Source organism: Homarus americanus, unplaced genomic scaffold, assembly GCF_018991925.1.
Source record: "Homarus americanus isolate GMGI-L3 unplaced genomic scaffold, GMGI_Hamer_2.0 scaffold7968, whole genome shotgun sequence".
NCBI lineage: Eukaryota > Metazoa > Arthropoda > Malacostraca > Decapoda > Nephropidae > Homarus > Homarus americanus.
Window position 1 is genome coordinate 122,201 of NW_024729865.1, and position 18,524 is coordinate 140,724.

Genomic DNA, 18,524 nt, shown 5'->3' on the forward strand with positions numbered 1-18,524 from the left:
CACAAAGGGCAAACTTGCCACTTCGCCTCCTTCAATGAATGTAATTAAAAACGAAAGTATGCTCTTTTTCGAAAACAGAAACTCAGGAAATTGGCAAGTTCACCCTTTGTGTTCAATACGCCTCATATCACCTGAGCCATGTTGCCATGACTATCCGTCACAAATGCTGGAAATTACCGGTAAAACTAAGAAACAAACATGTAACTCTAGCTTACAATATGAGACAGTGACCTCACATAATGATTGAGTCATATTAAAAGACGTTCTGTATTGGTAAAAGTATGTTCATTTTATATATACTATACTGTACTATATATAAATTCATAAGCTAAAACCAATATAATATTTGTTTCTCTTTTTTTCACATTTTGAAATTAACTCATACAGGTATTGTACTTAAATGAATTGCTCATTGGTCAGAACTAAGAATGTAAGGGTAATTTTATTGAATTTAGGTTCATAATATATTAATATAGTAACTAATTTTTTCTCCACAAACATACAGTATTAGAAATTGCTGGATAAATAACAAACATTGGAATATGTACTGTGCTAAATATAGTAAGATTTGTACTAAAGTGATGAGAAAAATACAGTATATAGTATTGTGTGTCTGTACTATACTAAAAAAAATATATTGTTGCTTTACATGATTTTAAAAGTATATTAATATCTGCACTACAGCTGCAACACAGACCAAATGAGTAAAGACAAACATATCTGTGTCTTTGCCCTGCTTTATACAAATGACTAAATGCCTATGTGTACAGTACAGTATCTTTATCTCCAAACTGTGAGTAAATATTTATCTTTCTTGTAGCTGTACAGAGATGTGTTGATCAGGTAGGCGTTTCATTACAGGGATGTATGAGAGAGGCCGTGGACGTCCCCCGAGGAGGGACCAAGACTCTTTTCTCAGCCACCACGACACTTTGATGTCACCTCATGGCACCTGATGTCGCCTTAATCATGTGATGTCAACCGAGGTCATGCAGAAGAGGACAGAAAGAGAATGCTAGTGATTTTATAGCACAGTATTAACTTATGGTGATAAACACTACTGGTTAAAGGCAACACTTTAACCAACACTTACAATACTGTATAGTGAATGTTACTGTCACTGAAGTGATTTTTTGTTTTACTTCAGTTTTGAACAACGAATCTGTGTATAGGTTCTGGTGATGAGGTCAAGAAGGATTTTGGACTGTAAGTGAGAATCAACTGTCAGATCTCATAGCATCAGAACCCTAGTGAGAGCTGTTGATCTCTGTTGACTTGAATTTGTTTGTGCCCCGATCTTCGCCTTCCAAAGTTATTATGGTCTATACATGGAGTGCATTGTGAAGTGGAGTCTTGTGACTTAATCCTGTGTGCAACCCTGATAGATTTTGTACTGTACATTCCATCCCCTGGCAGGAAGTGTTTAATTTATTTGGTAATCATTCCATGTATCGCAGTACCTTTGTATCCACCTTTTTGTGTGGATTTTGTAAGATATTAGTTGGTACTGTTGAGTGGACAATGATATATAAAGATTTATATATAAATATATATATGTATATATACATGTACAGTATACACTTATGTATATGTATATATATATATATATTATATGTATTGACATTAAACCTTTTTTGTGAATTTGAAATATTTTTATATCATTCACAGTCTTCAAAGCTACAACCTAGTCCTAGATGCTCTAGTTCTTGTTAATAGATAGTTAATGGAAACAATGTTGACATATTTTCCAGGTCTTTCTAGAAAATAGTGTACAGTCTATTTTATATTATGTCCCTATATCTTAAATATTACAATTAGATCCACATAGTTCCTTCATGTATTTGTAACCGATTATGAAACACTTGTCATATTAATAGTGATGTTGGTTTATACTCAAGTTTACAGTGTGAGTGTCTTACCCCCACACACAACACGTGCGGTATATACGATGACGGGCATCGTGTATTATCTACCTTGTTAATGTTCATAACTTACATGAAAAATAAAAGTTGCAGCATAATACTTGGCCAGGTATTCCCCTGTATAATAATAGTGAGTCTAGCTCTGGACTGTAAGCATCTCCACATCAAGAACCAGCAATAACACAAGTACTTGGGCAGAAAATAATACAGCCCGTGGTTTTCAATATGAGACACGAGTTATACAAAGTTTACGTAGGAACTTTTTTCTCTTTGTAACGAGTAAAACTACAGTGTTACAGTGAGTGATCTTGTAGCTCATTACAGTTAATGCTGTTTCATGGAGGTTGTTTAACATTTTTGTAAGAGTTGTATACAGTGTATTAGTTACTACTATAAAAAATTTAGTTCTGATCAAGTTTAAGTAGTTTTCTCCTAATATCACAACATAGCCACTTGTGTAGTATATTATTGATCATGTTGCGTCGTCATATCACTACAAGCCTTTCCAAAGAATATATATATATATATATATATATATATATATATATATATATATATATATATATATATATATATATATATATATATATATATATATATATATATATATATATATATATATATATATATATATATATATATATATATATATATATATATATATATATATATATATATATATATATATATATATATATTGTAAGTGACAATCTACAGCACCATCATATTACAGTAGTTGGTTTAACTTCAGCAGAATTAGAGGGAACAACAGATATGTAGATGACTTATCAATAAATGGGAGCAGTAGAAGAATAATGTCTCATTAATAATTATCTTGGGACTAGTGTAGTTCTCCTGGGTGCACTTATTGTGGAACATCATTGTCTTGTGTACTGCTGATGGTTCAACAACAGCACAACTATATGCACAAATGCATATTTTTGAAAGCTATAAATGCTGTAGATTATTTGTTTGCCCAAGTCAGTAAAGAAGATTTAATCACACGTGTACTGCCTTGTGCTGGATTTACCGAGTATAGATACAACAACTTATATCTCTCACCCTTGTACCTATACTGTAAATTCCACAATATGATACTGTATGTTTTAAATCTGTGTATATAATTTTTTGTATAATATTACAAAGAACATATGTGAACAATAAAGCCAAAAGAACACATTTGTATTGAAGTCAAATATTACAACTGATTGTTTTGAACTGTTCATAATATTTGATAAGTGAACAAGACTGTGACCACATGTCTTGCCCTCCTCACACCACCAGGAGAGGCAACGTACAATAACCACCTTAAAAAAATTCAATAAAAATTCAATAAATTCAAGTAATGAGTCTTGAGTGTTGTGGTGGCTGTACCTGTGTCTTAACTAGTCATGTGTCTTTTTCTGGGGAGACAAAAGACACCCTGACCTTGACATGTTGCAGTGCAGCCCCTTGGGACTAACTGCTGAATTTCTCATGCTTTTATTGTTTAGACAAACTGATTTATATTACTATGGTACCCAGCAAGTACTCAGTGCTGTTGTAATGTTATTTCAGCATAAATTCATCATTGAAATAACATTCTGTACTGTAATGTACTGTACTGGCAGACTCATTCAAACTTTTATGATTAATGTTGGAAATTTTGGGAAGCTTTCATGAATCACACACAATCATATTGGTGGCATTACTAGAAATACAAAATAGCCAAAGTTTTATAGGTGAAATCAATAATCTACTCTACTAGGGAATTTTTTATATAAATCCTTGTGTAAGTGATGTTTATGTGAAATTTCCCTTCCTAGATCTCTTCATAAATTATTAACTACCATACATGACTTTAACATCTTGCATAATTCAGAATCTTGGTTCAGACCTTAATGTCTGTGTTTTGAGTTGAATCTGTAGTGGCATAACAGTATGGTTGACATTAGTTTAATTTTCAAGAAATATTTTGATTATATTTGTCACATGCAAGAAAGTGAGTACTGTACTAAGATTATATACCTATTTTGTTTTTGAAAGAAAAGAGAAATTGTTTGTGTAATAATGTCAATCATTTGATGCACTGTACTCTTACCTCAGTGTTTGATTACTTACATAATAATATTTACTTGTGCAAAACAATGTTATGTACAGTAAACATATTATAAGTGGATCATTTGCTTCGAGGTTTTCTTCATGTTCTCCCGTTAATTTCGTACCACTGTGCAACTTCAATCTGTTGTATTCGAATGACCATTTAGCCTATGGTTTATTTATTATTGTAGTTATACAGATAGTGAATGTATAGTATCTGCTTTAGGTGTTTCACAAGCTATATAGCAGATGTGTATATACTGTATTGAACTTTTGATTCCAAATACAGGTACAGGTAATATTTTAGTGAGGTGGAAAATGAGTATACATAGACTGATTCATTTTGTCTTTGGAATAATTGTAGAAAATAAAATAAAAATTTCTCTGTAAATTATTACTATTTTTTTTTTTAAATAACCAAACACAGTAATGTCAGCTGATGAATTATGATTAGAGTTGATGGTGTTGAGCAAGAGTTAAACTCACACTGGTAAAGCATTGAGGACATACAGGTTATCTTGCAGCTGTCTTACGTTTACGGTATCCCCTGACAATTCGCGGTCCTCTATTATTTGCGGATGACACTCTGGATGTACCCAAGAATGCCTGTGGATAGTTTTAAAGTTGGCGGCATTTTTGCGGCCGGGACGGAGCCATTTGTTCTAGAGACAGTAATTTCTTTTTCCTGTACTGTGTATGTGTGTAGACACACCCACACACACACACATATACAATACAGGTGAAAGAAATAATTGTCCTAAGGGCAAACACATAAGGGAATATACATTTCTTTGTACACAAGTAAAAATACCCCCCCCGCCGTGCGCGAATTTGGATATTCGCGGCCATTTTGAGAACCTAACCCCTGCGAATTGGAAGGGCATTGTGTATAGTGAAAACCTATCTGACTCTGAACAGGAAATTAAGACTGTACTATAATTATTTCCATTTATCCACATTACATTAATTCTTAGTGTTTTTTATCTTTTCTATCAGTTATTGGTAAATGCTTTCTTTTCCCTAACCGAGGAAAGATCATGGTCGCCAAAGCTGAAACTCCATAAAAACCGATTGTTCATTAATTATTTTCAACTAAAGGGGGGGGGGGGAGGTTAAAGGGTGTCTGAAATAGACACCAGAAATTTTAAAATAAGAGATTTTATTATTTACTCTTGTATAAATTTTTCCTAGTAACAAAATACTTTACATAAACCTTCTGTAAATGCTTAAGGTTTGTGTTTAAGATCCCTAATTATTGAAAAGAATAAGATATTATATTTTGTCTATCAATACATATAGTATTAGCGCCTTCAGATCACTAGATTTGCCCCTAAAGGTAGCTTTAACTTACACTGTGATATTAAAACTTAAAATTCTAGGCATATAAATAACAACAACAAATGCATATACCCGGTACAGTAAATAACAATAAATGAAGGCATAAAAAGATAAAAAAAAAATTATATAAGTCCACGTACACACTGCATCACAGTACCGTATCATGTTAGGCTGGCCGCCTCGACACTCGCCTAAGCAACCACCCCGGTAGAGATGCTGCCTGACTGTTCCCATGCAATGGCCATGTACCGCCAACCTCCACACACGCTACACGGCTTCATGATAGAAACCTTTAGATACTTACAAATTAAGACCTTATGATAATTATTTATTTTATTTTGTACATTTCTGTATTTAGGATTGTTTTTACGTGTAACTGACTACGAAAAAAATCAGAACATTACCTGAAATTACGACTTGAAAAATAAGCATAACGTATAGCTCACAGGTGAGACACTGGAGGAGTTCCTCCACTCTTTGAAGCTGCTTAGTGCCGACTGTAACTACAAACCAGTGCCAGCTGAGAAGTACAAAGAAGAATCTATGCATTCATGTGCGGACTACAGTCTAATATCATTCGGAAACGTCTCCTCGAAAATAAGACCTTGGACCTAAAATCTGCATTTGACCAGACTAGGGCTCTGGACCTTGTTCAGAGGAGTTCTGAATTGTATTTGGCACCTCCTGTGACTATGCATTCTGCCTCTACTTCTGGAGTGGAAGGTTGTGATAGCGGTAATGTAGAACGGTCGATACAGATTCTCAAGTTGTAGTTGTTCTTTCTTTAAACCAACAAAAGTGTTATTTTTGTGGAAATCGTAGGCACCCTCATCACAAGTGTCCAGCACGTGAAGGGGCCTGTAACAAATGTGGTAAAAAGGGTCGTTTTGCTAAAGTGTGCAGGTCATCATCTTCAATAGCTGCTTCTTATTCCCCTACTCTAGCATCAGTACCGGCGAGTATATCCAGAGCTTCAGTGCATATGTTAATGAATGGTAATAAAGTAGATGATCATTTGAATACTGGAAGTTTAGAGATTTTTTTGTATGAAAAGCTGGCGAAGTATTATGATATACCACTGTATTCTAGAAATAGCCGAGTGTCTTGACCACCTCATCTCTCTCTCTCGACAAAGGTGGCAGGGTATTGTATTGTAAACCTAAAATTGCAGGGTCATATTTACAATTATGTCAATCTATCTGTTTTGCCTTATTTGTGTAGTGATGTTATTAATATTAGGTCAGGATTTTATGCAACAACATGATTATGTAAGTGTGAAATTTGGAGGGAAGAAAACCCCTTTAACAGTAAGTGGGTTGTCCACTTTATCAATTCCTTCTCCACTTCTTTTCTCTAATGTAATGCCTGATTGTAAGCCCATTGCTACCAAGTCTAGACGGTACAGCACCGCCGATCTTCATTGAGTCTGAACTAAGTCGACTACTTGAAGGTATTATTGAACCTAGCTCATGGTCATAGACTCTTCTCAGACAGTGAACCGTTTTACTCAACTTGATGCGTACCGACTGCCTCGTATAGAGACTCAGTCAATACGGTAGCACAGTACTGGTTCTTTAGAGCCACTGATTTCAAGTCTGCTTATCATCAGATTCCTCTGCATGAGGAGGATAGGCCTTATACTGCTTTTGGGGCAGGTGAAAAATTGTATAATTTTGGCAGATTGTCTTTTGGTGTCACCAATGGTGTGGCTTGTTTTCAGTGTACAGTATTATGAATGATTTCATTCCTGGAAACCCTCTTGCTGATAGTTTTGCTTACTTGGACAATGTAACTATATGCGGTAGAACCAAAGAAGAACATGATATTAATCTGCATAAGTTTCTTGAAGCTGCCAAAAAGAGTAAACTCACATTCATTAATGATAAATGCACCTTTTCTACTGAGTGTCAACTTGTTGGGATATTCAATTTCTAATGGAGAAATTAAACCTGATCATCAACGTCTTAAACCTCTCAGGGATCTTCCTGTTCCACATAACATGAAGTTGCTACGACAAGCTCTGGGTATATTTTCATATTATTCAGTGGATTGTTAACTATTCACGTAAAGTGAGGCCACTCATTCAAGTCAACTCTTTCCCCTTGCCATGTGAAGCTAAAGATGCTTTTGAGGCTCTGAAGAATAAATACAGTACAGGTACTCCTCGACTTACGACCTACTCGACTTATGACCACCAGGACATACGACCGCCGCAATCGTAAAAAAAAATTTTCAAATTACATACGTATTTTCTAGTACCGAAACGTTTCCGTCCCGTACGACAGAGTGGGCTGGGCCGCCAGACAGTCAATTACTTTTGAGATGAAAATGAAAATAATAATGTAATATGAAAATGGAAAAACGATAGCAACCATTAAATGTGACCTTGGCTTCTCTCACTCGACGATATCAACAATTTTGAAGGATAGGGCAGAGGCATTTGCAACTATTTATAAGGGGATGCAAATGTTTGAAGAAAGGGATAAAAATTTTGAGTGCTTAGCAAAAGTTGACAGACTGATCCAAGATGTACTTGCTTGCTACAGGGAGATTTACAGTGAAAAGAAAAGGCAAACTGTGCAGTCTAAATTGGACATACAGTATATTTTAAGAAGTCCCCCATTGCTGTCTCCTCATGCCCCACCACTGCTGCCTCTTCACTCCCTAAAGATGATCCAATACCTTCAACAAGCAAGTATGTTAGCCTGTCTGAAGAAAGTGAAATTGATGACCCACCCAGCCCTGTCTCCTCCTCTGCTTCATCCAATTAATGTAGTCTCCATGTTTAATTAAAAAATTATTGAGGCCCCATGTGCATTCAGCTGACTACATTAAAGGTAAGTGCACAGTAACTCTTTATTCATTTTTCATTATTGATAACTTTTGCTGTACCGTATTTCATTTTAGATTTTCTATGTATTATTTTCGCATTTTCGACTTACGACCAATTCAACTTACGACCTGGTCGTCGGTCCCTAACCCCATCGTAAGTTGAGGATTGACTGTATATACCTATCTAGAGGTAAAGTAAACAAGCCCAGGATAAAAGAGCATGTTGAAAATGTCCAAAGGAGGGCCACCAGACTGGTGCCTACACTGCGGCACCTCAGCTACCCTGAGAGATTGGAGCGCCTGAACTTGCCTAGCTTATACTACAGACGGGCAAGGAGCGACCTAACTGAGGTGTATAAACATCTCGAGGGGCACTACCCAGTCGAGTGTCCTTACCCGGAGCTGGTGGACGCTTGTCCCACAAGGGGTCACAGCTCAAGATTGAAGAAGCTGCAGATCCAGAAAACTGTGAGGGCAAACTTTTTCGGAGTGAGAGTTGTGAACTGTTGGAACAATCTGCCAGAAAGTGTTGTGACGGCACCGAGTGTGAGCTCTTTCAAGACAAGACTTGACCAACACTGGAGTGGGTTCAGGTACATTCAGGAACCAGTGCATGCCCAGTACTTGCCAACAGTGCGTAACAGAGACGTGACCGATCGCCCAAGCAGCTAACGAGCCGATCAGTGGTGAAAAGTATAAAAGATAAAAGGAAGTGTGGTGATGAGTAGAAAAATGCGTAATGTGTGATAACGGTTCATTATTGCAAAGTTTTTTCAATCACTTTCAGCTTGTCTGTAATTCTTTATCACATACAGTAGGTATTACAGTTATTCCAGTGGCATTCATGCTGTGATGAACTATCGGACAAATCTTCTGGGTTTGTCCAATAGCTTTGCGGTGTCCGATAAACAGGTTCTGTTATATACGGTGTCCGTTATACCGAGGGCTTACTATATACGTAATGGACGAGTTGACGGTCAGAATTTTTTCTTAAAATTGCAGGTCAATGACTGCGAAAGGCTCTGTGATTGGTTGTGACGTCACTGGCTGGGGTGAGCCGCAGCGTGCGAAGCAGACAGCTGTGGAGTTTGTGTTGTTACCAACGTAAATACAGGACTTGTGGCCATATGCAATGTTCAAGCAAAGGACAAAGAGTCATTGGTGCTTCGTGCCAATGTGCAAGAGTACTGACAAATCCTCACCAGGCAAAATATTCATCACAGTACTGATAGATAAAAAGATAAGAAAGAGATGGCGGCTTGCTGCTCGACGGCACTGCCCCATGACAGAATCCAGCATCTACTGTTGTGAAGATCATTTGGATTTGAATATGAAGTTGATATATATATATATATATATATATATATATATATATATATATATATATATATATATATATATATATATATATATATATATATATATATATATATATATATATATATATATATATATATATATATATATATATATATATATATATAATATATATATATATATATATATATATATATATATATATATATATATATATATATATATATATATATATATATATATATATATATATATATATATATATATATATATATATATATATATATATATATATATATATATATATATATATATATATATATATATATATATATATATATATATATATATATATATATATATATATATATATATATATATATACATACAGTGAGGTGTGCTATGTGAGCGGATCTACTACAAGACCATTCCTGCTTGACGGTTTTACCTATAAAATTGAAAATGCTATAACGAACGAAACTCCTACAACGAACATTATTTAATTTTTTTAGTTTTTATTTTTTTTTCTAATTTATTGTTTTTTTATTACAAATATTAATGATATTCTTTATTTCAGGGGTTTAGATGTATATTTATGCACTTTTTTACAATTTTTACAATTTTATATTATATTTTTCAGTGTTAAGTGGTTGTATTTGGGGGCCTGGAACGGATTAATCCTATAACGAACGAATTAGCCCACCCGGGCACAGGTCGAACGACCCACAACGGGGCCTAAGAGGCAAAAAAATAAGAACAGAAAGAAATAAAAAATAGAAAAGGAAAAGGTTATACTGTATTAATCTACACCACGAAGATGCCGGAAAACCAGCTTTTTAAAGTGAAACAGGTTGTATAAGTATGGAAACACAGAAGGCAGAGCATTCCACAGTTTGGCTGTGTGAGGAAAGAAGGAGGTACTATAACGGGTTATTATAGTGTGACCAACATGCACAGAGAAACGGTGGGCACTATGGGCAAGACGAGTGTTACGAGCCCATGGCCTTGCCGGCGGTACACAGAATGCCAAATCCACCGAACATTGCCCGTTAAAGTACCTGTAAAAGAGAGAGAGTGAAGCAACACTGTGGCAAAGAGAAAGGGAAGAAAGATTATCAACTAAAGGAGGAGATTTAATAAGATGAAATGTCGTTGATTCCACCCTATCTAACAGTTGGACAGAACAAGAGCCACCCCAGATATGAGAGCAGTACTCCAAGTTAGGACGAATGAATCCCTTATATACTTGAAGCAACTGCTCAGGAGTGAAGTAGCTACGGCATCAGTACAGCATTCCCAGCTTTCGGGATGCAGCTTTAGCAATGTTGAGGATGTGTGGCTTCCATGACATATTGGAGGAAATGGTGAGGCCTAGCAAATTTATTTCAGAATTTAACAGAATGATAGTTTCCTGAAATGTAATTGGTGGGAGATCATCTAATTTAGAAAGTGTAATTGGTAAATAGGCATACCTTATTTTTAGGTTAAAATAAATTAGTGCGTGTGTATTTACTTGCTGGGTGCCAAAATGATACAAAAGACCGATAACTCCAACATGGAAGTTTTCATCACTGTTCTCTATTTCATGTCTGGAAAATGTAAGGTTTTGTCACTGATGTCTATATTTAATGTTGTGGAAGGACTAGGGACGGCCAGGGAATGGGCTTGAGATGATCACATGACAGGCTGAGGATAGTGTGTATCATGGTTTGGGCCCCCAGTAGTGGTTAGGTTAGGTTAGGTCAGGTCAGGTTGGGTCAGGTCAGGTTAGGGTATTACTTTTAAATTTACTCGTATCTCCATCTAGTACTGACATACTCTGTAAATACAATTTTTACTTACTAATTCTGACCCAGCCACCAATCACAGCACTGCCTCGCTAAAACTCCCTTAAAACTCCCTTTAAACTCCCTTCTGTCCTCCCTTTAAACTCCCTTCTGTGCTCCCTTTAAACTCCCTTCTGTGCTCCCTTTAAACTCCCTTCTGTCCTCCCTTTACCTCTCCCCTCCTCCCCCCCCCCATTAGCCTTGAATACAGTTTGAGTCATTTTGTAGTTGGAACTGTACAATCTCAGAGATAAATATACAGTTCAATACTTATGAATAAACAAGTAGATAGGAATAAAATAAAAATGGTGTTCTTAGGTTAATCGATACCTTAATATATACTCTTAAGTTTCAGTTTATTATGAATTAAATGTATATCTTCATATTTTTAGACACCAAATTATTAAATATCTAATATGTATGGGATAATATATTCCCTTTAGGCGAGTATTTTTAAAATAAATTCACATTTTTATAATTATTGATATTATTACCACTGGTATTTTTAGTAACATAACATATTATTGCTGTAATTATTATAGTATTGTTTTATTATTGTAAGTATTGGATGATAATGTTTGGCGGTGCGAGGAGGAAGATGGTGACAGCATCATTAACTCCAATAAAGGAACAATACTAGAGGGAGACAGTAACAAAATTGTAGATTGAGTTAAAGAGGAAGCCAGGAAGATTCTTAAGGTGTGTAAACCATCCTTACAGTTTGATGAATCACGTGACGATTAGCCCCGCCCCAGCTCACTTTAACTATGTAAACACCCCAGAGAACATTACCCAGTTGAGTGTCACACTGGAGGATGCCGTCACACTAGGGAAGGCAGTAAACACTTGGAACAATCTGCTAGAGTTCTCACTTACTTTTATCCTCTTCACCACTGATCGGCTCGCCAGCCGCCCGGGCGGTCGGTCACTTCTCTGTCACGCACTGTTGGCGAGTACTGGGCCTGTAGTGTGTGACGCCCGGGGCGGCCCTTGAGTTTGCCGCCCCCCCTCGTGCCCCCACAAAAAATACATATTGCACAGTGACTCACTCTTATATATATATATATATATATATATATATATATATATATATATATATATATATATATATATATATATATATATATATATATATATATATATATATATATTAAATAGTTTGTGTACCATTATAATATTACTGTGCTTTCACATACTCAAATATAGTATGCTTTAAATACACCCCAAACATACTTAAACTTTATAAGTAACAGTTAAACAAAAAGCAAAAACGACATATAGGATAGGGAAAAAAGTAAAAAAAGTGTAAAAAATTAGGACCATCTTTATTTCTGAAATGAAAACTACAACTTTCTACAGAGTAACTTTTCTTGTTTTTTTGTTGGCAAATTCTTCAATGACATTGTCAAAAACTATCTCATCTGTCAATTGTCGCTCTATAGACAGTATGGCAAGATTTCTCAACCGCAAGGTGCTCATAGTAGATCTTAAGTAATTCTTGATCAGTTTTAGTTTCGAAAAACTCCTCTCACAGGTAGCAACACTAACAGCAATTGTGAGGAAAATCCTCAGCATTATTACTATATTTGGAACCGAGTTCCCAAGGTAATACTTTTGAATAAACTGCAAAAGTTCAAGGGGGCCTTCTTTCCACGTCTGGGGGGCTTTTGTCTGGGTGGGGGGGGGCTTTTGTCTGTACCCCAGTGAGGATAGTGTCTTAGTATAAAATCGCAATGCTGTGAAACAAAATCTTAATATTTATCTCAGTACCGCAGCAAAAGTCACATCAATATTTTTTAACCAATACTTTAATATTTCTTACCTTATAGTATTATGTCTTCCAACGAAGTAAATAACTGGATCGAAAACACAAGAGAACTTAAAAGTCGTCTAGCCTCCCCTCGTCTTGTCACGATGGAGACTTGTGCAGAACTGAAGTGAATTGCTTGTAACTGGTGGATTGGTCGGCTGTACATGAACTGATATGACCCGAGACTGCATGGTTTTGCAGCTACTGGAGACGTTAATCCTTCCCTTTGTATCGGCGGCAAGTTAATCCTCGTCGTATCTGACCTAACACCTGACCCACACCACATGAGCTCACTGGCGTACTTGTTTGAAGTTGTTTCCTTAATCCTCAACAGGTTACAGGTTGTGTGTGTGGCGGGGGGCCTCATAGCAAGGGTGTAGCTCATGACGTGGCCGTGATGATGTGGGTCAGGTGTTAGGTCAGACACGACAAGGATTAACTTGCCGCCGATACAAAGGGATGGATTAACGTCTCCAGCAGCTGCAGATATGGGTGATGAGCAGACCCAAAAGTGCCGCCCGGGGCGGACCGCCACCCCCCCCCGCCCCCCCTAGCTGCGCTAGTGTGGGCATGTACCGGCTCCTGAATGTATATCTTTTTTTACAGGGATTAGCCCCTCCGGACGCAGGTCACTGACCCACATCGGCGTTTTCCTTTTCTTTTATCCTCTTCACCAAAAGATCGGCTCGCCAGCCGCCCGGGCGATCGGTCACGTCTCTGTCACGCACTGTTGGCGTTTCCTTCGCAAATTATTTAATTATAAGGGGGATCCAGGGGGGCGGAGCCCCCCCAGGTTAGGAGGTTCAGTTATGTTTGCTTAGGTTAGGTCATTTGCGAGGGCAACGTCATCGAAGAAAAGTGTTTTAAAATTGTCTAAACCATTGGAAATACACTCTGCTCAGCTCGAGAGCCATATTGGTTGAAATTGCAAATTTACCGCAGCTATTATCAACCTTATTAGCACCTCAAGAGTCTAACGTATATACTGAAGGTGTGTTGTGCCTCATAGATTAGTGTTAAGGGGCGGGAGGGTAAAGTATTTGCCCCAAGAAATTCGTATCTAATAAGTACCTGTTCAGTAGCCATAGCGTCGTTTGTGTTGTGGGAGGCAGGATTGACACACACACACACACACACACACACACACACATTATCGCATATTCCATAACTTACATCACAATAGTTCAATAACTGTGTTACATCCTGGGTAAAAAGATAAATAAAAACAAAATAATGATTATATGAATCTGTCCAAAGTGGCTCAAACCGCATAGTGTTGATGAGAGGCAGAAAGATAATAGCAATAATCACCATCTTTTTCCATTTACAATTCCTTTAGAACTGGACAATTTATTAGTTTTAATTAGTAATAGATTGATCTAGGTCATACATGGTGGGTATGTTTGTGCTCCAGAGGGTGGTATCGAGGGGCTACGGTGGAGAGTTCCAACCCTCGAAATCTTGTTGGGAGGTGAAGATCGGATAACCATAAGCCTCCAGCACATCACTACACAAAGTTTGTATGTGTAACATCTGCGGGTAGGTCAGTCGCTCCCTCCATGCCCACATTTTATTCGTGGTGTTCTTACGGGTAGAGAAGGGATGGAGATTCTCGTACTCTGTATTGATACCTATAGTCATTGTGGTCACCATGTAGTCCACTAAGGCGGTGTAAGGGAGACCTAAGAATGTGTACAGTTGGCGTATTACACGTTCAGGATTCAGAGTCAGGTCCTCATACCGCACCATTGTATACCTGTAATATTGCAGAAGAAAAACATACAAAAATTCTGTATATTTCTACACGTATACATTACACACACACACTCTTTAATACTTCACTACACAATACTCCCCGTGAATCTATGCGTTATACACAGCCGAATTTAATCCAAGGAAGCTAGCCTAACGCAATACGATTTTACCAGATTGATTTATGAAGAGAGGGAAAAATGAATGGTAAAATGTTTTCATCAGACCCCACATTGATTCAACGTATACCGCGTATATACAATGCAGGTATATAGTTCCACATGTATATACTTATAGACTACCCAGACCTGTTCAAGATGTCCGGTTGAGAAAAGTATCACACAAACTCGTAAACTTTTGTAATACTTTTTGGTAAAACTTTGGAATACAGGATTTTAGTTATTAGGCTGTGCTAGTGAAGATAGATGGAGTTAATTTTGTGTAAGTGTGTGTGTGTGTGTGTGTATGTGTGTGTGTGTGTGTGTGTGTGTGTGTGTGTGTGTTAAATTTGAGATCAGTCCGAGGATTTTTTTTCCTTTCACATTTATGTTGTTGTTATTGAAGTATTCGGTACACTGGTGAAGGGGGTATAAGGATGATGGGGGTGGGTAAGGATGATGGGGGAGGGGGGTGGGGAGAGGGGGGGATTGATTGTTATTATTACTTGTTCACTATCATTCATTGTTACTTATTCTAATGAAAGGGTTTGCTCGTAATGGTATTGATACTAGTATATTATCTGTAATGGTAGTTGAGGTGATGGTAGTAATGGTAGGTGATGGTAGTGATGGTTAGTGGCTTACCTGTGTGGGTAATGATGGAGGAGGAGTCGAGCAGCGGTCAGATCTTGACGGTATCTCTCACACACCTTGGCGGGTTCCTTCTCATCCCGGGTGAAGAAGGTCCCGTTGATGAGTTTAATAATTTCCTGTCCCTCTTCCAAGTAGGAGCGGGAGGCTAGGAGGGCCCGCGGGTCCCTCACCAAGTGTACCAGTTGGGTCCTGAGGGCGGCGTCCTCAAGCAGGGACGTAACGATCCCCATTTCAGGTTTTACTACCCTAACAAAATTGACACACGACCCTTTGCACATATCATCCATCCAGGCAGGATCCTTGCATAATAGGCCGTAGTCTTGACACAGTGTCTTGAATTTACGTTCGTTTGTATGATGCCCGTGAATCCACTTTTGGGTATAGTTACTTTGTTGGGAGAACCGGCAGTGTAGGATGTCTCTTAGGAGTTTAATGGAGGAGTGTGTATCTGTTATACCAGCATCGCGTAATGGTTCCTCCGACAGGAAAGTGCAGGAGAGGGCGGTGAGCAGTTTCTGTGTAAACATTGATCCTGACCGCATCTGTGACCACAAGAGTATTTGGTGATGTTTTGGCTGACCTGTCTGGCCCATACCATATAGTATTTCCTTCACCATGACCCGCTGTGGTGGGGGTGGCAGAGCTATGAAGGTTTTTAGTGCCAAGATTAGGAACAAAAAGAGGACGAGGGCGAGTACCCGAGACCAACTTACACACTGCCAACTACAATTCCTCAGAATTACCTTCATCGTCGTGTTATTCAAGACGAGGACAGCGACCTAGTCTTTGATGGTGTAAACTATCTCCTTTGTGAGTGTCAAGTCCACTCTCTTGCCAACAATCACGTTATGGGGGTCACCTCCCCGACTTACTGAGCTGCGACACAATCAAGTTAGTCGAGAATATAGAGTAGTTCCCCCTAACGTGACATTCAATTGTTTATTTGTGTTGTTTTGATTCAGTGAGTGAGACTACATGAGGCCTTGCCCCTTGATTATCGCTCAAATAGTTCAAGGATAACCACTGTCACCCTCTACCTCTTCCTCCTCCAGGAGTGAACGCCAGGATGTGAGTCGTTCTTCAACTTTCCTCAGAACACAAGTGATGGGAGTCGTTCTTTTACTTTCCTGAGAACACAAATGAACACCAGGCTGGGAGTCGTTCTTCTACTTTCTTCAGAACACATGTGATGGAAGTCGTTCTTCTACTGTCCTCAGAACACAAGTGAACGCCAGGATGTGAGTCGTTCTTCTACTTTCCTCAGAACACAAGTGAACGCCCTCAGCGATCTTGGGTCCGTACTCTGCACTATGAACAGGAAAAGTGGCAGAATGGTGATGTGGCCAGGCGGCGTGGAAGTTAGATGCAACACTAAATGTTAACTGCATGCTTTTCCTAGAACCTCACGATGCGGGTCAGGAAAATTCGCCTAAAAATAAAAGTAACCAAGAAATGACTCGACAAAAGGTGGAAGTTGGTAGAGTTTAATATACAGAACTGGTTAAGTATTAATTTAATCGAAAAGTAACATTCAATACAATTTGTTTTAAATCACGTATTGTACCCTATTAGATATGTTAATTTGAGTTATTATACTTTTTTAAGGAAAACAATTAGAATATTAGTGGAAAAAAATCAAAAGGGATTTTTACAGAGCTCGTTGCCCCGATGAAGAAACATACTTCAATAAAAGATCTACAACACATATTCAGCTAGTCAAATATATATATACAACTTTATACTTATATTACCATCTGTAGACGCCATAGGAATATTCCGAACAATATACGCATTCCTGAGTTATAGCGGCGTAACCTATAGCCATTAGTAAAACTTATTTCAGAGAATTTTTACAGAGCTGGTTGTCTCAGTGTGGAAATAAGCTTCAATATATATATGGTGTAGCTCCTCAAGGCGTGAACTGTAACCAAGACACATGTAAGTAACTGTGTGAAGCGATACATAAACATCAGCAGAAGATGTGGCTACGGCTGGCCAAACCTTCACCCTTGGCAACTTTCTCTCGCTCATAGGGTGTGATGTCAACAGTACAGTAGGAACCAAGGGTGGAGGTCTGAAGGCAAAGACATTTTCTTTCCTAAAACAGTTTTGAAAGAATCCCAAATATCTCAATATTCCTCCAAGTGGTGAAGTCTGGTTCTCAGTGTCAAACAACAAGAACCACCTAAGCAAGTCTGTGGCAATAGACTAATTGTCTCACCCGACCTATGGTTAGGTGAATGGCAAGAGGTTAGGTGTGGGATCCGAATGACAGTCACCTTCTCGCAGTAGGCCCTGAGTGTACAAAGAATTATATTCTCTGTATGGCTAAGAACTGTAAGTCAAATTGTCCACTAATCACAAAGGAATGATATAAATCCACTCACTCCAGATATTTAATTTCTCTCAAGTCACAAGATGCAGAAAGTTTTAAAGTTCATAACTCAAGTCACTCGCAGGATTAGGGAGCGTTGCCCTGATTAAAAATGAAGAGTTATTTAGGTGACATATAAAGTCATGCTGGATCATGCTCAGCCGCTGGGTTATAACAGGAAACTCTACTGTATATACTCCCAAGGTCTACCTGCACCGTATACCTACATTCTCTATATTCATGTTGAACTGTGTAACTGCCAAGTTTATATACATGTTTATCCAACTATAAACCTGTATGACTGTTTTACTGAATTATTATTATTATTATTATTATTATTATTATTATTATTATTATTATTATTATTATTATTATTATTATTATTATTATTATTATTATTATTATTATTATTATTATTATTATTATTATTATTATTATGGTTGTAATTCCTCTTCTCTTTGC

At 37.5% G+C, this 18,524-nt stretch overlaps 2 protein-coding genes across 5 annotated transcripts in view; one reads left to right on the forward strand and one right to left on the reverse strand.

Annotated features, from left to right (window-relative positions):
• Positions 1–2,457, forward strand: part of LOC121866850 (pleckstrin homology domain-containing family G member 5-like) — a 117,718-nt gene extending 115,261 nt beyond the window's left edge. For 2 of the 4 annotated variants that reach the window (XM_042366590.1, XM_042366588.1), the window contains exon 22: positions 862–2,456. In XM_042366590.1, the coding sequence (XP_042222524.1) occupies positions 862–871 (10 nt within the window). In that variant the 3' untranslated portion in view covers positions 872–2,456. Of the gene's footprint in view, positions 1–861 lie in introns of all 4 variants that reach the window. The other 2 variants (XM_042366587.1, XM_042366585.1) reach the window with 1 other exon arrangement.
• Positions 2,458–13,794: 11,337 nt separating this feature from the next.
• Positions 13,795–17,009, reverse strand: LOC121866849 (carbohydrate sulfotransferase 1-like). The gene is made up of 2 exons (XM_042366584.1): positions 15,680–17,009; positions 13,795–14,880 (listed from the first exon to the last, which is right to left on the reverse strand). The coding sequence occupies exons 1-2, from the start codon at positions 16,435–16,437 to the stop codon at positions 14,556–14,558; spliced, it is 1,083 nt and encodes a 360-aa protein (XP_042222518.1). The 5' UTR covers positions 16,438–17,009; the 3' UTR covers positions 13,795–14,555.
• Positions 17,010–18,524: the final 1,515 nt, after the last annotated feature.